Source organism: Heterodontus francisci, chromosome 13, assembly GCF_036365525.1.
Source record: "Heterodontus francisci isolate sHetFra1 chromosome 13, sHetFra1.hap1, whole genome shotgun sequence".
In the NCBI taxonomy this organism is placed as follows: Eukaryota; Metazoa; Chordata; class Chondrichthyes; order Heterodontiformes; family Heterodontidae; genus Heterodontus; species Heterodontus francisci.
In genome coordinates this window covers 2,772,432-2,798,646 of record NC_090383.1, presented here as the reverse complement: position 1 = coordinate 2,798,646, position 26,215 = coordinate 2,772,432, and the positions used below count along the sequence as shown (strand labels likewise).

General features: G+C 41.6%; 1 protein-coding gene and 1 long non-coding RNA gene across 2 annotated transcripts in view; one reads left to right on the top strand and one right to left on the bottom strand.

Moving 5' to 3' along the window:
* The window catches only part of LOC137376179 (aftiphilin-like), a 69,552-nt gene extending 47,537 nt beyond the window's left edge, over nt 1-22,015 (bottom strand). The window contains exons 1-2 of the mRNA XM_068044251.1: nt 21,855-22,015; nt 5,013-7,024 (exon numbers count right to left, since the gene is read on the bottom strand). Of these exons, the coding sequence (XP_067900352.1) occupies nt 5,013-6,995 (1,983 nt within the window). The 5' untranslated portion in view covers nt 6,996-7,024; nt 21,855-22,015. The remainder of the gene's footprint in view (nt 1-5,012; nt 7,025-21,854) is intronic.
* LOC137376180 (uncharacterized) overlaps nt 21,427-26,215 on the top strand; it is a 48,745-nt gene continuing 43,956 nt past the window's right edge. The window contains exons 1-2 of the long non-coding RNA XR_010976141.1: nt 21,427-21,494; nt 23,561-23,701. This is a non-coding gene — a long non-coding RNA (uncharacterized lncRNA). The remainder of the gene's footprint in view (nt 21,495-23,560; nt 23,702-26,215) is intronic.

Genomic DNA, 26,215 nt, shown 5'->3' with positions numbered 1-26,215 from the left:
AACCCAGTGAAACTACAACACAGAGCTAAAAGCACGCTAAACAGCAGTAGCAGCTAGGCAATCTCAACCAACGAAAAAGCTCAAAGCTCTACAGTCCTGCCGCATTGTAAACAGTGATGAGCAATTAAGCAATTAACAGGAGGTGGAAACTCCATGAACATCCCTGACCATTTTCATCCAGAAGTACTGATTGGATAATCCTTCTCATCCTCTTCCCAAGGCCACAATAATCATAGATGCCAGTCTTCAATTGATTCAGTTTACTCCACGTGACATCAAGAAATAGCTGAGTGCATTCAACGCAGCAAAGAGAACGAGCCCGTTACGACCAGGCGAGGAAGGTGTCTCTTTCACCTCTTCTCTGGTTTGACCACAACAGAGTTTAACACAGTGATTGAACTTACAGCCTCAATGAGTATTTGCTACTGTTCCTCTAATATGATTGCAAATGAACCAGAAACGTTTTCTTGAGTTTAAACAAGAAAGATGCAAGTTTATTAACCTTATCACTCTAAACCAGTTACATTACTAAAATACGCTAAGCATCCATGCCCACAATCATGCAAGAGCCACACAGACACAAACAGATTAGCGAGAGGAAAGAACCGAGCTTGGAGTAGAGTCTGTAATAAATGGAATTGAAACACAGTTCAGTAGTCTCAGAGTCTTTAGCTGAAATTGTAGTCCTGAAGTCCTCGATGGGCCACATGCACGGTTCTGGCTTGCTTCTCAGGTTCCGGAAGGCAAAAGAGTGGCTTTGATCCATGTCCCCTAGTTGCTGGTTGTGCTGGGCTGTAGGTTTGAGATTTTACCAACTGCAGCATGAGGCTTCTCTGGATCTCCAGTGGAGAGAGAGAAAGCTGTTCCCTTGATCAATTTCCGTTACAGTCTGCCTTCTGAGTCACAACTCACAAAGAGTTGCACAAGCAGTCACATGATATGACCACCTCTGTTTTAGATTATGATTAGATTAGAGATACAGCACTGAAACAGGCCCTTCGGCCCACCGAGTCTGTGCCGACCATCAACCACCTATTTATACTAATCCTACACTAATCCCATATTCCTACCAAACATCCCCACCCTGTCCCTATATTTCCCTACCACCTACCTATACTAGGGGCAATTTATAATGGCCAATTTACCTATCAACCTGCAAGTCTTTTGGCTTGTGGGAGGAAACTGGAGCACCCGGAGAAAACCCACGCAGACACAGGGAGAACTTGCAAACTCCACACAGGCAGTACCCAGAATCGAACCCGGGTCCCTGGAGCTGTGAGGCTGCAGTGCTAACCACTGCACCACTGTGCCGCCCACAGATGGGAATCTTCTGGAATTTTCTCTGAAATTCAAGGCTCTCCCCTCAGGCTGCCCAGACATACTTGCTGGAGGGGTTGGCTCTTTCAAAGTAAGTGGGTGTCGATGGTTTTTGACGACCACATTGCCAAGGCTATCTCAGGTAATTGAATGAGAGCGCACCCCATTGTTCTGGCTAGGCTGAGTCAATCATGTCAGTCTCCAGTCTAATCCTTGAGTTTTTTCACATGCAAATGTTCTTGGCCATTTTGGCTGCTAGCTGCTCTGTTTTAAAAGTTATTTGTAACAATTTCTAGTAAAAGTCTCAGGCAAAGTTCCACATGATGAAATTAATATTTTCCATTTGGCACGTGGGGTTTTCATCACAGACCCCACAACAGCATCCAGGCCGTTGTGAAGTCCTGTGCTCCAAAATCAGCCATGCTCCCAGCCAAGTTTATTTAGCCAAGTTGTTGTAGGACAGCTACAACATGGGCATCTACCAGATAATGTCGCAAAGTACCCAGGAATTTCCAGTTCACAAAAGCAGAACAAATTGAAACTGACCAATTACCACCCTGCCAGCCTACTCCCAAAGTGTTGGAGAGCTAAATTCCAGAGATGAGGTGAGGGTAACTGTCCTTGACATCAAGCTAGCATTCAATAGAGTGTGGCACCAAGGAGCCTGGCGAACCTGAAGACAATGGGGATCATGGAGAAAACTCTCCAATAGCTGGAGTCAGACCTGATACAAAGGAAGACAGTTACAGCCGTCTGCCCCAGGACATCCCAACAAGAGGACCTCAGGGCTGTGTCCTAGGCCTAACTATTTTCAGCTGCTTCAATGAGAAGCAGGACAGTTTGACGACAATTGCAAAATATTCAACTCCATTCATAATTCCTCAGATAATGAGGCACTCCATCCCCACATGCAGGAAGATCGGGGCAACATCCAGGCTTGGGCTAGTCAATGGCAAATAACATTTGTGCCACAAAGGTGCCAGGCAATGATCATCTCCAACAAGAGAGAATCTAACAATCTCCCCATGATATTCAGCAGCATTACCATCATGAATCCCCCATCAACAAACTGGAGGCGTTCCCATTGATCAGAAACTTAACTGGACCACCCATATAAATACTATGGCTACAAAAACAAGTAAGAGGCTGGGAATTCTGCCGTGACTGCTCATCTTCTGACTCCCCAAAGCCTGTCTACCGCCTACAAGATACAAGTCTTAGGAAAAACAGAAATAAAGTATTTTTAAATGGAGAGTGGCTGGGAAGTGTTGGATTTCAAAGGGACTTGGATGTCCTTGTTCGTGAGTCAGTGAAAGCCAACATACAGGTACAGCAAGCGATTAAGAAGGTAAATGGTATGTTGGTTTTCATTACAGAGGATTTGCGTATCGGAGTAAAGATGTCTTACTGCAATTATATGGAGCCTTGGTGAGATCGCATCTGGAATACTGTGTGCAGTTTTGGTCTCCTTACCTAAGTAAAGATATACTTGCCATAGAGGGTGTGCAATGAAGGTTCAAACTAATCCCTGGGATGGAGCGATTGTCCTATGAGGGAAGATTAAATAGACTGGGCCTTTATTCTCTGGAGTTTAGAAGAATGAGAGGTGATCTCATTCAAACATACAAAATTCTTAGAGGGATTGACAGGAAGAATATTTCCCCTGTCTGGGGAGTCCAGAACCAGGGGACACAGTCTCAGAATAGGGGTAGGCCATTTAGGACTGAGATGAAAAGGAACGTCTTCACTCAGAAGGTGGTGAATCTTTGGAATTCTCTGCCCCAGAGGGCAGTGGAGGCTCAGTTATTGACTATGTTCAAGACTGAGACCAATAGATTTCTACATATTAAAAATATCAAGAGTTACGGGGATAGTGTAGGAAAATGTTTGAAATAGATCAACCATGATCTCACTGAATGGCAGAGCGGGCTTGAAGGGCTGAATGGCTACTCCTGCTTCTATTTCTTATGTTAAGTCAGGTGCAATGGAATACTTGCCAGTTGCCTGGTTGGGTGCAGCTACAACACTCCAGAAGCTAGACACCAACCTGGGCAAAGCAGCCTGCTTCATTAGCAATCTCATCCACTAACCTAAACATTCTTTCATCCTGTGAGCAACACCCACACCCAAGCATGAATTTTAAGAAATCCTGCAGTAGAACACAGCTATTTGGCGAATTATGCCAGTGTCAGTATTCATTTCTTTCCCCTCCAAACTGGAGCTAGCTACTCTTCTCCTATTTGTCTGATTCTTCAGATGTTTCTCTCATTCCCTCTTAATTGAGCTGAACTTCAAATGCCACTTGTGTTAAAGTATTCTATGACCTTCCCTTAATGCTTCTAGCATTAATACAAAATTTATGCCCCCTTGGTTACCAATTCGCCAACCAGTGGAAATAACCTTTTAATCTGCACACACAAACCCTTTCCTAATTTTGAACTCTTCAATATCCACTTAACCCTTTCTGCTCTAGTGAATATAGCCTGATGTCTATCATAACCATATCCCCTTAGCCCCAGTATCAATGAAATTACATTGCTCCTTTATATGCTAAAATTTATTCTCCATGATGAGGTGCCCAATAATCCAATTGCAGCCTAACCAATATATGATGAGATTCACTACAACATCCTTACCTTTCTATTCACTGTCCCTATAAAAAAGCTACAGAATCCCATTTTCCCTTTAGATGCATTTTCCACCAGCAATCTCATTTTTTATAATGCATGTACACTGCAATTGTAGTGTTGATATAAAGTGGGTTTGCTTCACATTGGCTCAAGTTAGTGTCAATGGAGCCTAAATCTGGGGTTCAGGTTCAACCTGACTGTTTAGCAGAGCCAGGTAAAATGCCCTGAAGCAAGCACTCTGGACTCAGGTGAGGTCTTAATTTAGGATTTACAGTACACATAATTAGCACCAGCACAAAGCAGAAACTACTCTGCAGCAATATTAAACTGTAGTTTAAATGAATCCTTGGAGTTACATATTCCTGCTCCTCTCTGTACAAAGAGAATATGCAGGTCTACTGGGCAGATATGTTCTGTTAGACTGATTATACACAAACATTCTTTATATTATTTAACAGCATTGTTTCCATTAGTACACAGCTACTAATTTGGAACATTTCAGAAGATCTGACCCACAAAAATTACAAAGCATCATGTACTATATTCTCAAAAATCAGGAGACTTCTATTGGCTCAAATCTCAATTTATATAACAATACAACTTATCCATTCACAATTCGATCACTTAAATTACTTAGATTAACAAAGCTTAGCAATGCAATTTATAGATATAGCATGTTGGCGCTCCAATGTAGTATCTCACTCTGTAGCAGGATGAACTTTGCATCTACAACTCCAAGGTGATTTCCCATTCATGGCTGCCAAACAGAAGCCAAACACTTTACCACAGGAAGTGGATAAAGCTGAAGTGTTCTAGGCTATTGTCAAATACTACCTCGCAGGCAGCTATAAAGCAAATCTTTTAGAGGCCTTGGAAGAGGTTGCTTGCCTACCCTCTCACCCTAGCACTGCATTCAAAAGCAGAAAAAATTTGAGAGCAGATGCAAAATAAGTTATAAAAGTTTAATATTTCTATGATGTATGACTGTAATACTTTGAATCAAAAATTCAGTGAATATTTGATTAATTTGCCATTCATGTACCAACATTCAAGATCAACACTTACTTGTGACACAGATTCTTCAAATGGACTTGTATTCTTAATTCTGGTCTTTTCTTCAATGGGTTGAGCAGAAGTAGTGACCGCCCAGCCAGACAACTGTGTGCTACTGGAAAGGGCGGGTTCTGTCCTGCTGCATTCGCTAATTTCTTCTTTAAAGGCACCAATAGCTTGCTCTTCACCGAAAGCTGCCCATGATGTACTTTCAGCCACTGAATCACCAAAAGCATTCCACTCAGTGTCATGTCCATCAGCTGAAAAGTCTTCATCACTTTTGAATCCTACAAACTCAGACCCATTTTTAGCTTGCTGAATGGTCCCAAATTCTCCAAAATCCTCATCATCAGCCTTTGTAACTCTGGTGGCAGCTCCATGCTCACCAAACCCTACATCACCTTCATGATGAACAATAATCTCTGTTTCCATGCCCTTCTCTGCTGGAGATTCAGAAAAATTAGCAAACGTTTGTATAGAGTCAGCACTCATGCTATCAAAGTCACCAAACTCGTCTTTTACACCAGCTTCCTGAAATGTAGCAAATTCTTCTGTTGACAACTTTGAGGCCGTTTTGCTGTCAGAGTTTACACAATGCACATCAAGTGTTCCAAAATCATTTGTAGCATTGGAATTCAACACTGGACTACAAGTAGAAAAAGCACCATTTAGTGAACAGTTGCTTCTTGAAATTCCAAAATGATCAAACTTATTTTCCTCTGTCCTTTTCATATCAGCTGCCAGTTCATCACTGACTGCATGGTCTTGTTCAGTTGTAGACATTCTACATACAACACTGTCCGTAAAAACACGAAGGTCTTCCTCATCACGGGTGTGCATTTCCAAATCTAGTTCTAGCATATCTTGTTTTTTACTTTCTGATAGATGAGTTTCTAATTGGATCGCTATACTTTCTGTGGTAGTGGCTTCTTTTACTACGTCCAAACATTCATGAACTGACTGCTGAGCATTTTGATCCCTAGTTTCAATGTGCTCCATTGATTCTGATGAGCTCCAGTCATTATTAGGAATGTTTACGTCAGCTGCAATACTAGGTTCAGAGGAGTGGCACTGGGTGTGGTCTACATCTGCACTTGTGCCTTTCCCATTTTTACAATTTGAAGCAGCAAATTTACCTTCTGTTGCTCCTCGTACAACTTTCAGTTTATCACTACCCACTGCAAAGTTTGAACTGACCTGAACATCTGGCACTTCCCCTAAAGCTGAATGATTGCCAGCATTATGCTCTGTTTTTAGTGGTGCTTTAATAACAGTAGACAGAGACTGACTTGCTTTTTCTTCTGTTAAATTGGCAGGCATTGAAAATGTAGAAAACTCAGCAAAATCCTCAATTGGACTTGGCATGGAATCTGAACAGAGTTCAGAAATGTGAGCATTTGTAGTTTTTTGTCCATTTTGATCACTTGTGTTGTCCATATTTTCTATTCCCTGAGAGTGTGTTGAATCTTTTGTTGGGTACCCATTTGTCAGAATCTCTGGGTTGGTCTTGCTACCATTGCAGCACTCTTCTGGCTCTAAATCTATTGCACGAGCATCCTTGGTCAGGCTATCAAGTCTAGCTGTTACTTCAGTTTGTTTTAGCAATTCCATTGTTTGTTCTGTTGCTGTACAATCAAAAACATTTCTTGAAGATTTAGATCGAGTTACATCCTTATCAGTACTTATAGACATGTTAGTTGAAATTCCTTCTGCAGGTCTCGAGAAGTCTGAAAGAAAGTCTTTGCCCTCACTGGCACTTGCTGAATGAAAGTCAGCAAACCCATCTGTATGACTGGAGTATTCATGGTCAGGCACAAAATGGTTTTGGGGCATAAAGTTCTCATGGTGGTCTTCCAAATCAAAGTCAGTATAGCCAAGGGTTGAACTACCAACTCCTGAAAAACCACCAAATTCACCAAACTCATCATCAATTTCAGTCCCATCGTCCAGTGGTGGTGGTGAAGAAGAATACATTCTAATAACGTCTGGTTCCATGATGTTTCCCCTCTGTCAGTTTGTTACACCTACAGAGAACAAGAAAGGTTAAGTTTCGAACACTAGAAACCTGGAACTTCATATTTCAGGTAAACTTATTATTCAATAATCATTGCTACCCAGACCAGTATCAAACCTCCTCTAAGTATTCCAGAAATTAACTGCATATCATACTAATCTTCTGGAATAGATTTTCCACATCAAACTAGACGGAACATGAAGAACTATAACATTTTCAATTTTCTATTTAAATAATGTGACCCATAACTGCCTTCATAAGAAAGATAATATGACTATTACACACAAAACCTTTTATATTAAACAAAAACAAGAAATGCTGGATTCACTCAGCAGGTCTGGCAGCATCTGTGGAAAGAGAAGCAGAGTTAACGTTTCGGGTCAGTGACCCTTCTTCGGAACTGACAAATATTAGAAAAGTCACAGATTAAAAGAGACAAACGGGATTTTCGTTTGTCTCTTTTAATCTGTGACTTTTCTAATATTTGTCAGTTCCGAAGAAGGGTCACTGACCCGAAACGTTAACTCTGCTTCTCTTTCCACAGATGCTGCCAGACCTGCTGAGTGAATCCAGCATTTCTTGTTTTTGTTTCAGATTTCCAGCATCCGCAGTATTTTGCTTTTACCTTTTATATTAATACTGGCTGATCTGTTAAATTGCACACAGGAAATCAAGACCAATTCTAGTCTTCAGGTGAAGCAAGGTTAAAGGGCAGCGGATAACTGGACAAGTGCAAAAACAATTTCGGCACCGTTTTAAGGTATTCAGTTTATGTTAATATTAATAATTTAACAGCAAATATATAACGATATGGGTAACAAGGAAACAGAGTTGGCTTATTCTGATACAATTAAAACTTACCAACAGAAAATGTAGACTAATTCTGTTTAAAATATGCAAAGCTGTAAATTATAGTGAACTGAACTAAAGAAAATCTTCAGAGAGAATCACAACAGCACAGAACTTACAATAGATTTTCTGTCCCAGAGCTACCTGCAGTTTGGCAATTCTAGTTAAAAAGGTCAGGTGAAGAGCCCTGTAAAAGTGCAGCATTTTGATTTTGGGAACAAGTTCTAGTATTATCACTTACTGCATAAGCACACTTCCACACAGCAATATGCAGAGCCATACTGGCAGCTGAGTTCATGGAAATCACCCATTTCCAATCTACAAATTTTTGTAGAACAAATTCCAAACACTGAAATAAAAATAAAAACTTGGCAATGCTGGAGTGATGGGAAATGATTTTGTAAATAATCCGACGCATGCTTTTTTCATATAAAGTTAAGGGTGTACCAGACTCTTGGTTGCAAGAAGCTACCCGTTAACAAAGGGCCTGGAGCAAGGGTTAAATGAGACTATAATGTTTGTAAATTAATTTAGAGCATGACCAATTAAATAAAAGTAAATTAGCATTAGAAAAGGATTTTTTCAATTGTGCAAAAAAATTATCTAATTTGAATTTAAAGGCAGCAATTAAAATGCAACCAGTTAACATAACATTGGCTAATTGTTCAATTTGTATAAAATACATTACAGTATATGAAGTACTTTGATTTCTGCTATGTTGCTATGTAGGTTGGAGACAATTTTACAAAGCAGTACAAAAAAAAGTCCGAACAATTCTGTGAACAAAGAACAGTACAGCACAGGAACAGGCCATTCGGCCCTCCAAGCCTGCGCCGATCTTGATGCCTGCCTAAACTAAAATCTTCTGCACTTCCGGGGTCCGTATCCCTCTATTCCCATCCTATTCATGTATTTGTCAAGATGCCTCTTAAACGTCTCTATGGTACCTGCTTCCACCACCTCCCCCGGCAACAAGTTCCAGGCACTCACCACCCTCTGTGTAAAGAACTTGCCTTGCACATCCCCTCTAAACTTTGCCCCTCTCACCTTAAACCTATGTCCCCTAGTAACTGACTCTTCCACCCTGGGAAAAAGCTTCTGACTATCCACTCTGTCCATGCCGCTTATAAATTTGTAAACCTCTATCTTGTCGCCCCTCCACCTCCGTCGTTCCAGTGAAAACAATCCGAGTTTATCCAACCTCTCCTCATAGCTAATGCCCTCCAGACCAGGCAGCACTATAATATTGATCAGTAAGCGAACAGTGCAAATTGAGTACTTCATGAAAATCCAAACATCAGAACAGTTCAACAGCTCTGTCTAATGGTTCATGTGGCAAACTTGGCATTTCAATGTATTGGTCATTTTCAGTAATAAAGTTAGAAAGGGATGTAAAAACAAATTTAACACCAGGACTTATTTGTTAAGTATTATCACACTTGAATTCCATGATACTGTACCACGTTTTAATTGAATATACTGAAAGGTGACCTAAAAATGCAAAATACAAATCTCAAATGTTAACAAAAATGCATTCCATAATTTTAGCATTATTAATCTAGACTAGACTGACAGACAGTACACATACCATCATTACTATACATTCTAGTGCCTTTTCTACAGTTAATATGGTTAAACATGAGCAGTTTTGGATTCCTCTGCTGGCCCAGATGGTTATGACTGAGTAAATGAGCCACTCTAACAAGGAAAACATCTGGTTTAGTGTTGGGTTTGTACTCAGTTGGTCTGATGGGAGAGGTGATACAACTTGTCTCAATAACCCTGAATTGGGGTTGGGGAGTGAGGGAAAGACATTAACCAAAACTGTTATCCTGATCGCTACCCAACAATCCATTAGACAGGGGCATGTGCGCAGTGTTGGGGGCAGGTTCAGGCTCAGCTGCAGACTCCTATTGGTTACATATCCTGCTCATTAGGTAGCCCTGTGAATGGTGTCCATCGAACCACACCCTAGTAAAATGCAACACTTTCAGGAGGAATGGAGAAAAAGACATAACTAAGGTACCTACAGGATATTAGATGCACTCTGAATTATTTACATTTCTGTATGGATGCTTTAAGATTGCTTAAGCAAAATATGTTATACCAAACAGAGGAGCAGCGGAATCAGCGAAGGCAGTTCAGAAATTATAGAATGAGGTGGTTAACATACATAAATGGAAAAACAATGCAGCTGAAATTTAACGCACAGAAGTTTAAAGTGCTACATATCGGAAGAAAATTAGACCAATATATAAAGATGAAGGTGTGAGACAATAATATGCATTTAGATCAATAAAATAACAAAACTTGACTTTATCTATCACGTTTCACATTCTCAGGATGCCCTGAAGCATCTCTCAACCAATTAATTACTTCTGAACCGCTGTCAATATTGTATTCAAGGGAGAAATGGCAGCCAATTTACACACAGCAAGGTCCCACAATAACAATGAGATAAACAACCAGATCATCTATTTCTCATGGTATTAATTGAAAAATAAATGCTGTGCCAGACACCAGGAAAACTTCCCTGCTCTTCTTCGAATAATGCATGATATTTTACGGCCACCTGAGGGGGAAGGAAGAGCATCGGTATAACATCTCATCCGAAAGACACCTTCAGCAATTTGGCATTGCCTCAGAACTACACTGAAGTGCAAGTTCAGAATTTCTGCTCAAATCTCTTAAATGGGCTTTAATCCACAACTTCTGAGACAGGAGGCAAGTGCTACCCCGAACCAGGGTTAACAACTTTATAACACCATTAACACAGAAAAAGATGCCCAAGGAACTTAAGCATAAGCAAAATAAGTATGCTGAGCCAAAGGAGATGACAGGAGGGAAAAAAATGTAAGATGAGATGCGTTTTAAGGGGGGACTTAAAAGGAGGAAAGAGCATGAGCATGTTGCCTAGCTGGCTGAAGGCATAGTGACCAACATGGTCAACAGCGAGGCAAAAATGTGAAAGTTTTAGGGAGGAGCTCCACAAAAGGACAGTTCGTGGAGCAGTGTGTTCAGGAGGCTGGTAGGGCAGGAGGAACATAGAGATAGGGAGGGGTGAGGCCATAAAGCATTTTCAATACCAGTTATGATAAATTAATGTTTACTGTATGAATTTTACAACACACTGATTAAAAATTCCAGATCACTCATTGGTACTCAGTCAGGGGTTATTCTGTACATACGTAAATAGAACAGTACTGTGCTTTGTACAAACTATCTGCATTTATATACTGAAAATCCTACTTAAATGATAAAATTACAAAAATATTTACAAGTACCATATTGCTGTAAATGGGGAGGATGAATTAAACCAAGACATAAGGACCATGTTCTGGACTCAATACAAATTTAGTTTATCAAAGACTTTACAGCAACTGCAGCTTGTAAAAGCTGATGGGATCATGGAAAATATCAATGAAAAAACCACAGATGCACCATGTACTGTAATCTTGCACTGGTTCCCTTATGCATTATTGATTTTGGTATTAGATGTCAATATACCAAGTACAGTCATTTTCAAACTCAGGACAAGTTTTAACATGTTCGAGTACAAAATTACTGTTTTCTTCAAGGGTTCTTGCACTGAATGTGGTTGAAGGTGTAGGCATGCAAGCTGTTACTAGGCTTCAGCCAACGTCACTCAGACACACAAGGGAAAATATTAATATGCATTCTAGCAGAATGTCCCCAATTGTCCTTCCCAGCTTCTGCTGAATATTCCCCACAGCCAGTAACCAGAAATCAAACTGTGTTTCAACACACCTGGCACCATGCATTTAGTGCTCCTGTATTTAATGTAACATTGACAATTAGCTACACTTCTGTTTCATCACAACTTTCACAACTTATTCCCCCTTCACTTTTGCTGAAGCTTGCAAAATGGCAGAGTCAGGTACTGCCCTGTAAAATATTTTGAGATTAAAGTTATCTGTTCAACACCAAACACTGAGAATTTGCTACAACCTGCTCAGGATCCAAACATTTAAGTGGCATTTAAAAAAAATTATAGCCAGTTAATTTTTCTTCTTCAAATGCAATGTGGAAAAGTTAATGGATCAGTGTAAAATACATAAACATTATTTGCATTTTTATTGCACCTTTAATGAATAAGGTATAACAGTGTTTCAAAGAGGCATTCAGACAAAAATGGAAACCGAGCCAAATATTAGGTAAGGCGATGAAAAGATTGGTCAAGGAGATGGGTTTAAAGGAAGTTCTTAAAGGAAGAGATTGAGGTGAGGAGGTGGATGGTTGAGGGGGAGCATTTCAGAGCGTGGGACCAAGGCAGCCGAAGGCATAGTTGCCAATGGTGGGGCAAAGGAGCAGGGAGTGGGTGCAGAAAATGCCAAAGTCAGAAGAACAGAGAGCTCGGGACAGTTGTAGGGCTGCAGCAGGTTACAGAGACAGAAAAGAGGCCATGAAAGGATGTGAACACAAGTAGGAGAACTTTAAATTGGTGGCACTGGCAACCAGGAGCCAATGTAGGTCAGCATGAGAGGTGAGCAGGACCTGATGCAGAAAGGATACATGCAGCAGAGTTCTGAATGCGTGGATGTTTATAGTGGTTGGAGAATGGGACTCAGGCCAAGAAAGTATTGGAATAATTGACTCTGAAGGTAACATGGGCATGGATGAGGGTTTCAGAAAGATGGGTGGGTAGGGGTGGAGACTCTCAATATTACTGAGGTGGAAGAAGGTGGTCTTTGTGATGGAGACATTCAAACATGAAGTTGCAGTAAAAATGGGTACAGATTTGGAAGGTGACAACACATTTAATATTTTGGAAAGGAAAGCGAAGTTAGAAATGGGGTGCATTTTTTGAGGAAAGAGGAATGATAGCAGTTTTGAAAGCCGAGGATCAAAATCTGAGGAAATGATATACAATGTCTGCTTGCATGGATAGGAAGTTCAATGGTCAATAGTTTAGTGAGAAAGAGGTCAAGAGCGCAGGAGTGGACCTCAACAAGATGAGCTCGGAGAGGACACGAAAGGAGATGACACAGAAACAAGGGTGGTGCCGGTTCAGGACTATGATAAGGGAAGCAGCTTAATAGATGGTCTCAATCTTAATGATAAAAGAAGTCCATGTGCTCAATGCACTTGTTGGAAGTGAGGATAGGGTTGGGGTGAGGGGGTTTAAAGAGATGGTCAGTAGTGGAAAAAATGCATGGCTATCTTTGCTCTTCAGGATGCTCCTGGAGTACTGGGTGGTTTTGGCAGAGGATAGTGCTTGGTGCGATACAGCCAGAGCTGGTGATGGATGGCTAAACCAATTGAGTACCAGATATGCTGAAATCTGCATTCCTTGAATTTAAGGGATTGAAGATCGGAGCCCATATTGGGGGAATCAGCCAGGATGGGGAAGAATAAAAGTTTTGCTAGAGACAAGAGGGTCATAGGTTAACATTAGGGGATAGTTAAGGGCTGCAGAAGTGTTGTGGTAAATGGAAGACCATAGGTTATTCAAAAATACTAAACATGCAGTCAAGTGATGGACAGGTTCTTACTCATTTTTCCCCATTGCATAAGTTACACTTCCTCCTCAGTGATTAGAGTGCTGGTCCCCCGACAAATACAGGAAATAGCAAGATACACTGAGGCAACCATCAGATTGTAGTCCAAGCTCCTTTCACCTCAGGACAAGGATCAACTCTTTTGAATCTTTGCTTGGCTATTTACTCCCTTTATTATTAAATAAATAAGAGCTACCCTCCTAGTCAACTCCCGGTTCTCAAATAAAATGCTGTGACTGCTTGAAAATCATAGCATTTGTTTCTAATATAAATATTAATGCAACAAGCTCTTGCCAGCACTTGCTCAAAGAATTCACAAAAACATACTATAGTAGGTGAAATACAAAAAATACAAAACAAAAGTAAGGAACCATGGCAGAAGTAAAATTACAATTAAAGTATTCTGCAAATTGAAAATATATATTCAGTAACAGTTTACAAAAATGCTGTTTCCTTATAACATTAAATGTTCACTTATTCATGATAATTTTCCATTTCTAATCTACATTCTTCAATCTACTCCAAAACTTTTCTTCCACAAAAAAAAAATCCAGTAATTTAGACAACTTAAGTAAATAGCATTTGACTTTCCTGCTTTCAAAAAGAAAAAACCGAAATAGCAAGTAGCTTGAATTAAGATTGCATTCCATGCTCTATAACTGAATTCAGGTTGTAATAGAAAATTTAGAATTAATTTTAAAACAAGCTAACACAAATTTGCAACGAGAAACAAATATTCACACATCCATTTGATGTCAATCCATGAGACCAAGCAGTTTGCATGTACTTTTAATACTTTCAAAGTACAGTTTTAAATAGCAAAGAATGATAGGTGCCTCACAATGATGAATTAAGGAATTAAGATATTCAGCTGGCATTATACATCACAGTGGTAAAGCCATCATCTGAACCACAAAAGTAAAATTATATCCTCGTGGTCATTCCCAGATATTTATGTTTTAAATATTTGTGGGCATTCTGGATTTTTTTCTGGCAGCAGTGGTGATCACGGTGCACAAAAGTCGATATGCCATATAGTTAGTGTACAAAGACATCCACACTAAGGATTACCAATAATGTAGGCATTGTAGGTTTACTGAACAATGACTGACAGTTAATTGATATAAGTGAGATACATAATGTGCAATGAAATCATACACAAGATGATATTGTTCAGGTTGTAAAAGACAGCGAAATTAAACAATCATATACAAACTGACATTTAGAATTGGGACAGAAACTAGTGAAAATTATTTTCATAAATCATGCATACATTTCATGGACACATTATGAAATACTAAATTTCACTTAAGAAACAAGTGTGACTTTTAATTTAAGATCATACAAAGGGAAGGGTGAGAGGGGCGACCAATATTCTAACACAAGAAATAGGAGCAAGTCGGTCATTCGGCCCATCTAAGCTGTTCCACAATTCAACAATATGATGGCTGATCTGATTGTGGCTTCAACACTTTCCTGTCTGCCACCCATAACGCTCGACTTCCTTGCAGATCAAAAATCTGTCCAACTCTGCCTTGAATATATTCAACGACCCAGCCTCCACTGCTCTCTGGGCTAGAGAATTCCAAAGATTAACGATCCTCAGAAGAAATTCCAACCCATTTCCATCTTAAATGGGAGACCTCTTATTCTGAAACTGTGCCCCCTTGTTCTAGATTCCCCCATAAGGGGAAACATCCTCTCAGCATCTACCCTATCAAGCCCCCTCAGAATCTTATATGTTTCACACCTCTCATTCTTCTAAATTCCAGTGAGTATAGGCCCAGCCTGCTCAACCTTTCCTCATGACAACACCTTCATCCAAGGAATCAGCCTAGTGAACCTTCTCTGAACTGCTTCCAATGCAAGTATATCCCTTGTTAAATAAGGAAACCAAAACTGTAGGCAGTACTCTAGGTCTGGTCTCACAAATATCCTGTACAGTTGTAGCAAGACTTCCCTACTTTTATTCTCCACCACCCCCCCCCCCTCCCCCTTGCAATAAAGGCCAACATTCCATTTGACTTGATTACTTGCTGTACCTTCATGCTAACTTCTTGTGTTTCATGCACTAAGGCACCCCGATCCCTTTGTACAACAGCATTCTGCAGTCTCTATCCATTTCAATACTTTGCTTTTCTATTCTTCCCACAAACATGGACAGCCTCACATTTTCCCACATTATGCTCCATCTGCCAAATTTTTGCCCATTCACAACCTATCTATATTTCTTTGCAGACTCTGTGTCCTCCTCAAAACTTGCTTTCCCACCTACCTTGTATCAGCAGCAAACCTGGCTTTAATACACTCAGTCCCTTCATCCAAGTCATTAATACAGATTGCAAATAGATGAGGCGCCAGCACTGATCCCTGTGGCACCCCACTAGTTACAGTTTGCCAATCTGAAATGATTATCCTAAATCTCCATTTCCTGTTAGTTAGCCAATCCTCTATTCAATCTACATTATCCTCAACACCATGCGCTATCTTGTGCAGTAACCTTTTATGTGGCACCTTAGCGAATACCTTTTAGAAATCTAAATACACTAAATCCACTGGTTCCCTATATTCTACCCTGCTCATTACATCCTCAAAGAACACTAACATATTTGTCAAAGGTGACTTCCCTTACATAAAACCATGTTGACTTTGCCTGATTGTATTATGATTTTCTAAATGTCCTGCTACTACTTCCTTAATAATGGATTCCAGCATTTTGCCAATGACTGGCCTATAATTTCCTGCTTTCTGTCTCCCTCCTTTCTTGAATAGAGGTGTTACATTTGCAGTTTTCCAATCCCCTGGGACCTTTCCAGGATTTCGGCAATCAGTCAGATGGTGCATCCAATCACCAGTCGTGCCAACTCCTAGCAAACGGAGAGAAACAAAATCACAGCTAACTTCAGGAAAGCCTAAATCCCCAACTCCCCAAGCAAATTCCAACAAACAATTGCTACTCATGTCACACCACTAGCCACTCTCCCCTTTCCACCCCAGTATGTCACACAGCATCCTATTGGCCATTTAACTCACTGAAGATTGCAATTATAAAAGACACATAAATTTAACTAGTAAACTATGTCACAAGCAGTATCTACCACAGTTATTGTTTTGGCTTTAAAAAAATTGCAAGTCCTCTGGCCCAAAACATAATGCCCAATCTAAATTTCTACAGACAATTGAGAGCAGCTGTACCAGTAATAATTTACAGTTAAATGTCACAGAGTCATAGAGTTATACAGCAGAGAAACAGGCCCTTCGTCCCATCATGTCCGTGCCGGCCATCAAGCACCTATCTATTCTAATCCCATTTTCCAGCACGTGGCCCGTAGCCTTGTATGCTATGGCGTTTCAAATGTTCATCTTAATATTTCTTAAATGTTCTGAGGGTTCTTGCCTCTACCACCCCTTCAGGCAGTGCGTTCCAGATTCCAACCACCCTCTGGGTGAAAATTCTTTTCCTCAAATCCCCTGCCCCTTACCTTAAATCTATGCCCCCTAGTTATTGACAGCTCCACTACGGGAAAAATTTTCTTCCTATCTACCCTACCTATGGCTCTCATAATTTTGTATACCTCAATCAGGTCTCCCATCAGCCTTCTCTGCTCTAAGGAAAACAACCCTAGCCTATCCAGTTTCTCTTCATAGCTGAAATGCTCCAGCCCAGGCAACATCCTGGTGAATCTCCTCTGCACCCTCTCCAGTGCAATCACATCCTTCATATAGTGTGGTGCCCAGAACTGTACACAGTACTCCAGCTGTGGCCTAACTAGTGTTTTATACAGCTCCATCATAACCTCCCTGTTCTTATATTCTATGCCTCAGCTAGAAAAGGTAAGTATCCGATATGCCTTCCTAACCACCTTATCTACTTGTGCTGCTGCCTTCAGTGATCTAGGGACAAGTACACCAAGGTCCCTCTGTACTTCCTAGGGTCCTACCACGCATTGTATAAATGTAGTATAAGATACACAGACTATTGGGTTTTTGTTGTGGATATATATTTAGATATTGCATATAAATAATAAAGTTGAAGGTCAGTTACAATAAGGACAGCAGCTCTGACAACACAACATTCCAGTGACATTTTGTACAACTGGTTATTGTTACAAATGCTGGATTTTAAGATGTTTTTAAAAATGATTTCTAAAGGTTTATAATGGAGTCTGAGAAGTCATGTGACCTCACATCAACTCTGCTTAAAGACAAGACAGAAATCTCAGTTACCAGGACAACAGAAAACACAGATCAAAGATGTATTTTGAAAAGCAGAGACAGCAGGGGTATAACACCTGAACAATGGGTTTCACCCCCGCCCCAAGACTTTTGGATCGTAAACAAGGAGTCAATGATTCTGAGGATGCAAATGTGCATGGCAGCTAACACTTGAAAACAATGAAAAGCCCAGGTAGCTCAGCTGAAGCCAGACTTGTGGACTTTGCACACTGGAAAAGGACAATGAGCTATTGACTTTTGATTTCAAATAAATTCAACAGATTTTCTGAAGGCAGACAGGCTGTAGGTAAGAGCCCAGCAGTTGCAGCCTCAGAGCAGGCTGTAAGGAAGATGACCAGCAGTGGTAGCCTCAAGGGGGGGGGGGGGGGGAAGAAGAGGGGGGGAATCACCTGCTCTCAGAAAAACTGATATAGTGAAAGGCTGTGAAGACTTTTGAAAGTTGAAGTCTGCAGAGAAGAAAAGACCAACAAGATCACCAGGGATCACCTTATTCACAGACATCCAGGTCGGAAGTGCTCAGAGAAATGAGCAAAGAGGACACCGACTTTGAAAAAAGTCTGGAAGATACAATCCGTTGCAACTGGGAGGAATTTAGGATTTTTAACTGCAAAGATTTCACCATCAAAGAGGACTGTGTAAAGCGTGGTGTGAGGATTTCAAATGTTTTAAGAAGTAAGCAAAATACCTTTCTTTGCAATTTGGGAGGCATCAGCTACTTACAAAGTGCTATTCAGTTAATGGGGATCCTTTTAGTTTAGTTGTTATAATAAAAGTCTCAAAACTTGAAATCTTGTGTAATTCTTTAAATTGGTCTGTGGAGTTCAAATCTTGTATTTTAATGTTAATGTTCTCAGTGAGGTCATAACATATAACATTGTACCAAGGAGGAGAAAATATCAGCAGTTTGATATTTGTTGCTCAGTCCATTTTGGTAAGGAATTGATTGTCTGTAGATTCATGATTCTATAGAAGAAAAGTGCTACTCAACAATCTCATGATGCACTGAGATGACCATTACCGGTGTGGCATATTGTTTAGATTGCAGCCTCATAAAACAATGTACTGTACGGCTTACAGGAACATTTTCATAGTCTAAGTAAAAATAAACAAGTAACTTCAAAGAAAAATTAATTTCTCTCAAAATATTCCAACGGTATCATTTTCAATATCTGCAAACCTTCCCATGCTCACCATAGTTTTAACAGCAGGTATTATTTAAATTGGGAAATTTTAATACAAAGCAAAGACACAATTTTTGTGTGGTTTACTATTAAATTATGTAATCAGTTTTCACATACTAATAGAAAAACTGTAGCAAGGACAAGAAACTGGTTAGCTTTCAACTCTTAGCACACGTACTCATTCACATTTTATTTTTGCAGTTTCTATTTTCCATCTCAGTCTGCCATTTTATACCGTTGCTAAAATTTCTGTTCTATTACTTTTTCTTCGTAAAACCACTTTCTCAAATCCCTTTCCCGCATTGTTTTATTTCTTTGCTTTTTTCCCACCTTGGCTTGCTCGGCCTATGTTTTCCTGTTCGTCACACTTGAACTACAAATAATATTGACATTTCAACTAAGTTTTGAGATGTCACAAAGCAACACAAACTCAGAGGTATTTTGTTTAGTTGTCCTTAAACCCAATACACCTTGGGTGCCTTTACATCATGGTGAGCAGTGATAATCCTAGCTGATAGAGCAAGAATGTTGAGTGGTGGATGAAGACGTAGCTCAACATACTCAAAAATCACCTACAAAGAACATCTCATCAATATGCAGCTGTGAATCAGCCATATATCATTGAAGTTATCAGCTATAGCAAATATTGATTTCTTTAAAGTTTGAATGTCCCTATTTACAAAATAATCAGTAAAGGTACAGACTGTAAGTAAATTTCCACATCAACAGAAATCAAGCAGCTGTAATCAAACAACCAAATGACACAATCCCATTTCATTCTGACAAATGTTACTTTTCTGATATGGTCAATTGATTCAATTGGTTAACAAGTTACTGCAAATTACAGAAGAGACAAACCCAAGTGCAGCTCCTACAACTACAAAAGGAACTTTTTCCACTGTAACACTAAGGTCTCCACAGGGCCAACTGATGCACTCAAAACATTTTCACTGCCAGGACTTTCATGCAAAGCTATGGTACTTGCACAACAAATCGCAGTACAAGCGGTAAATGTGGAAATTTGCAAAGTTGCAAAATACCAATCACTTGTCCTACTGATAAATATTTGTCACTTGGAAAACTGAGGTTTCACTGGCAGTTCTCACTGGTTTTAAGAAATGCTTCCACTTGTGTTTCCTTAATAAGCTATGAGAGGATCCTACTTACAAACACCTCAATTGTGTACATTTCAGGGATATACAACAATGTCTGCAGAATTATCAGCATCACTTCTACACTTTTTCCCCTTCACCTCCAGAAAAGCTCAATAACTAGAATTTCCCCAACATTTTCCAGTAATCACTACACATTTCTTTGTCAAATCCCAATAACCAAATACCATATGGAAATCAAACTAAGGGAAGGCAGGACCAGAGTAAACACTGTCCTCCATTGCCTCAAGCACTATACCAGCTGACAACCTCACAGAATTTGCAGTTTGCACCAAACTATACAATTCTAACCAGAACAAGACAGCACAGAGAAATCAAAAAGAGAGAACTTCCCAGCGCTGTTTCTGTTCAGGAGAGAAAGAGGATGTATACTATATGTAACCTTAGAAACTTTGAGATTACTTTTCCATTGCATATTTTTTGAAACTAAATAGTTAAAGTTTGGATTATTTCTGCAATTATGCTCCCTACATGCAAAATTCCCTGAACACTGAAAAATTGTGTATAATGGACTAACAAGGGAGTCAAAGGGTATCGAGGGTAGGCGGAAAAGTGGAGTTGAGGCCACAATTAGATCAGCCATGATCTTATTAAATGGCAAGCAGGCACGAACGGGCCAAATGGCCTACTCCTGCTCCTGATTCATATGAAAATTGGATCCCTGTATGTCATTGCCAAAAACTAACCTGGTTTCTACATTGCTTACTGCTTTCAGAGTAAATTATTAACTAAATAAGGAACTCACATGCTTGTCACTGTACTGTTTGCAAAGAGGTAGGTATTGTCAAAAGCTTAATTCTAAAAGGTGTTGTATTTCACTAAATTGTTAAAGATTTAATTGAAAAACGTGATAAGTTTGATTATATTGATGGCAACTTGACTGAGGAATGCCATACTTCCCACAAGAAATTGTTTCACAAAATGATAGCATTTTAAGCTTAGTTTTAACTTTGCTCCTCCTTTGTACAGAAGGTTTTTAAAGTATAAAAGAGGCATTACAGGTGTACTGATCAATACATACTGAAAAATATGATCCTGTTTACAATTTAGACTCTGGATTAAGTTTACAAACTTTTCCCTGCAGCCAATGTTTGTAACATTTCTTGCAACTAAAGATCTGATCACGATAAACAGATCATGTAATACAAACAGTGTAAATATTTTTAAAATCAGTGATTAAGCTTCAGAAGCCTATAACACACCACTGACAAGTTAAATCACCAACAAAAGCCTTGACAATAACTCATCTTCAAGGTTACTTTCCTTCGCACTCACGACCTGGTGCTCCAGTTTATGGCGATTCCACATTTTAAACTGCTGATAACTCAATATAGTTACGCAGTCAGTAAATGGAGAGTTTCAGATATTAAATATTACACAGACTATAACTGACAATAACTAAAAGGTACAGTAAAAGGTCAAATCTTCCAAGCAGCCACCCTATTTATCGACAACATCTGGAGCCAGTGCGGCCGGCAGGACCCGAACGCCAGGCTGGGGATCGGAGAGTGGCAACGGCTCAGGTAAGCGGAGAGCTCGGCACCGGGTGGTTCACACTGTGGCCCGCCAGCTCCCAGCCCCGGCCTGCTGCCGGTGTGCGGGCTTTCAGCAGCTGCCATGTGTGAATTATTACCCGGGGGCTGGGAGAGTTACAATCCCGAAACACATGAACAGGGCGGGCAGGCGGCGGATGTTCCCCCAGGAACTCACCTGACAACCGGCCCAACGCGCGGCGGGCGCCCGGGGACGGCCGAGAAGTCGGGGTAAGGGCTGGGGGAATGCCGCGCTCCCTCACTCACAGGCCGGCTGTAATCCAACCCGAGCAGCGGGGCCCGGCGCTTCCTCCCCGGCCCAACCTGGCACCTCAGGCGGGTAGGCCTTACCTCAGGATGTTGGAGGCCACCGCCTCACATCGCCCTGGCCTGCCCAGGCTTGAGAATGGGGAAGTTACCGCGGCCGCTCAGCTCCCATTGCCGTTCCCCCGTCAGACTCTCCGTCCCCGGCCGCCAGCTCCGCCCCTCCGTCCCCGGCCCGGCGACCCCATATCGCCCCGCCCCCATCGGCGCGCGCACGCGCGCGCTTCCCCGCCCACCCATTACAACATAGCCCTGCCCCGCGGCACGCGCAACGCCAGCACCGCAGTGACGTCACGGCTCGCGTCCTGTCAGCGGCGCCCGTCGCCTGTGACGTCACGGTTCCGCGCCGTCCGCTGGGCACAACAGCTCCGCCCCCTGTGAAACCCCGCCCTCCGGCTGCGCGCGCACCTTCCGCCCGGGGATGGCGTCACTGCTCCGGCCCGCAGCCCATTGCAGCCTTCCTCCAACTGGAGGTGATGCCTCATCTCCTGTCAGCATTCCTAAGGGATGGTCCCCTCTGTCACACCATTACCCCTACACCTCTTCCCTTCCCCTGCAATCGCAGGAGGTGTAATACCTGCCCATTTACCTCCTCTCTCCTCACTATCCCAGGCCCCAAACACTCCTTCCAGGTGAAGCCGCGATTTACTTGCACATCTTTCAATGTAGTATACTGTATTTGCAGCTCACAGTGCAGTCGCCTCTACACTGAGGAGTCCAAACGCAGATTGGGTGACTACAGAACACCTCCGCTCGGTCCGCAGACATGACGCCGAGTTTCCGGTTGCTTGCCATTTTAATTCTCCACCCTGCTCTCATGCCCACATCTCTGTCCTCGGCCTGCTGCAGCGTTCCTGCGAACTTCAACACAAGCTTGACGAACAACACCTTATCTTCCGATTAGGCACACTGCAGCTTTCTGGACTCAATATTGAGTTCAATAATTTCAGACCATGAGCTTTATTATTTTTTGTTTATTTTTATATATATTTTTTCTTTATTATTTATTTATTAACCATGCACTAGTCTTAACTTATTTTTCATGTTTTTGCTTTTGGATGGAGCTGTTCATTATTCTGCCATTAGCGCCCTCTCTGGATTTGTGCTTTGTCTGTCACTATAGCTATTTAGCACTCCATTTTCATTCTGTTCCATGACATCTGTCATTTAATCTCTCCCCACTCGGTCCTATCACAGTCCTTCTTCCTTGTTCTTCTTTCCCCCTCCCCCCTTTCACTTGCTCAAAGCTCATTACATTTCTAACTTTTGCCAGATCTGATGAAGGGTCACTGACTTGAAACATTAACTCCGCTTCTCTCTCCACAGATGCTGCCAGACCTACTGAGTATTTCTGGCACTTTCTTTTCTCATTTCAGAGTTCCAGCAGCCACAATATTTTACTCTTATTTTAGCCCATTGAAACCATCCTCCTGCTAGGCAGAACAACCCCCGCTGCCTCTTCATTCCGCTCACCAATGGCTCTTTTGCCAATTATTGAAAATCTGTGTTCTCTAGATACCGACCACTTTTCTGCTGTTTGCTCAAACAGACAATAGCTGTTTAGCAAAAGGAGCAGGAATATTCCTGGGGGAGTTCCATGGAAATCCTGTTGCCACCAATGTTTGCATTTTTGCTTCGATGCATATCACAATATAAATTTGCAAATGTGTGCAGTGTAAACCTAACAGCTGATCTCAGTCATGCATCTGATGCATCATTTCTTCTATATACAGGATTTTCTGAAATGCGCAGCTCCAAGATGCTCAGCTGCAAGGCTGGCACACGAAAATCTCGATTCATGCATTCCTGTCCTCTGGAGCTTCTGTTACCTCAGCCAGTACCATGAACCATCACAAAAAGTAGCAATTCATATGGTGAGCTGGTCTTAAACTGACCACTTCCTTTGGCACAGTTCATTAATGCTGTCTCTGGGAGTCAGTGAAAAATCAAATGTTGCTGATATTGCTTTTCCATCATATTAGTCCTGATGAATATTCACACCATTCCTGTGGAAAATACTACCCAATGTTAAGATCTGTCAGCTGTTATTTGAATTTGCATCAACTGAGTGAGTTTCCAGACCTCCTCCATCTGGCTGACAGACTGAATACAAAACAAAAATTTCTGCCCTGCACAATACTCAAAATAACATTTAATCTGAAAGGAAAGGGGACAAACTATGAACTAATTTGCTCCCACTCAAAAGTCTCCCTTTGTAAGTCAGTCTCAACATTTAGTTGACAACAGCTCACACTATTTCATCAACCTTATTGGTGGAGATGGCATTCAGTCAGTAAGAAAGAGCAAGTTGCTTATTGCTACCCCACACCACCCATATAATCTGAGGCAAAAGTAGGTCCTTTACTGCCAGGACAAATTATACAATTCCTTAAATCAATAACAGTTTCTGTAATCCTGTAGAAGGTGAGAAACCGTTTCCTCTGATGGGGGATGTCCAGTACAAAGGCACACAACCTTAAAATTAGACATAGGCCATTCAGGGGTAATGTCAGGAAGCACTTCTTCACGCAATGCAACCCGTTTGATTGGCACCCCATCCACCACCTTAAACATTCACTCCCTCCACCACCGACGTACCGTGGCAGCAGTACCATCTGCAAGATGCACTGCAGCAACGCACCAAGGCTCCTTCGACAGCACCTTCCAAACCCACAACCTCTACCAACTAGAAGGACGAGGGCAGCAGTTGCATGGGATCATCACCACCTGCAAGTTCCCCTCCAATCCACACACTATCCTTCACTGTCACTGGATCAAAGTCCTGGAACTCCCTTCCTAACAGCACTGTGGGTGTACCTACCCCACATGGACTGCAGCGGTTCAAGAAGGCAGCTCACCACCACCTTCTCAAGGGCAATTAGGGATGGGCAATAAATGCTGGCCTGGCCAGCGACGCCCATATCCCATGAATGAATGCGAAAGAACAAAGGGTACTGGAAATCTGGGCCTCTCTCCCCCAAAAATCCATTGTGACTGGGGGTTAATTGAAAATTTCAAAACTGAGGTTGGTAGATTTTTGTTAGGCTAAGGATATGGAAGCAAGCAGAGGGGATGGAATTAATATACAGATCAGCCATGATCTAATTGAATGGTAGAACAAATTTGAGGGGCTGAATGACCTTCTCCTGTTCCAATATTCCTACCACTGTTCCTACGTTGTCTCCCAGCCCGAAGTGAGCCTGTCCACTGATGTGTGACAAGGGACAAGAGAACGCACAGGGCAGAAAGTTAATGAGAAGCTGCCATGCCTGAGAAGTGGATCCAATGGAGATCTCTCACAATAATAGATGGCTCCATTCCAAGCAGCAGGTAATGATGGTTAACGTGCAAAAAGCAGGGGTCACACTAAAACCACCGTACACTTAATGAGTCAACTTGAACTGAAATCAAAATAATCTGCAAAATAATGTGAAGAAATTGAATTATCCAGTGAAAAGGGAAATAAAAGGAGAGAATAAGGACATAGACCTGTGTAGGAGATCCATCTCATTCCCACAGAACGTGGATGGTGGAAACAAACAGTAACAACCACCTGTTCAAAAACTAGAAAAATATCAATACCAATCAGCAAGTAAATCACCGTCACCCAGAGGAGAAGACCACTTTATTATCAGGGTTGTTACAAGAGGTTTGATTTTTGTACTAAAATCTTAGAATTCTGTGTGTTTTAAAAACATTTGAAAAAGGATTTTCAATGGACGTGGACACCTGCAAATAGCTGAGATTTTTGGATGTTGACTTTGTATACAAGAACAGGAAAAGCAAACAGTTTCAAGGAAGCCAGTCAGGGGGTTTTGACCCTCTCAGAGCAACACTTTGAATGACAGGGGAGACACTGTGTCTGGTCATGTGATTGGCTCAGGAAGGTTTACTTTCACTTTGGACCCTTTTAAAAACCAAAGTGATTCTTGACAACGCAGCCGGCCGCTGACATCATCAGACTGCGCCAAGCTGCGCACATGCACAGACAGGCTCCTGCTCTCTACGCTTGCGCAGCGTTCCGCATAGCCAGGACTGGTTGGCGCATGCGCAGATGACGTCATCGCATAACGAGGGGATGCGAGGGAGAGAGCGGGGAGGGAAGCGGGGGAGAGTGCGGGGGGGGGGAAGTGGGGGAGAGAGCAGCTGAAGACCATGGTGGTGCGGGTGCACTCTCCTCCTCTCCCCCCCCACCCCGCCCGCTCTCTCCGGCCATTGTGTGCCGCCTTGTGTTTACTTTGCCTTTGTGTGATTATTTGAACAGCGCCATCTTTAATCCCGACAGCTGCCTGAATGTCGCAGACTGTGATAATTTAGTGGAACAGGCTGCATTTGCGCATGTGCCAGTGCAGCGCCGCCTAGTGGTTGCGTTGTCAGCAAACGCAGCC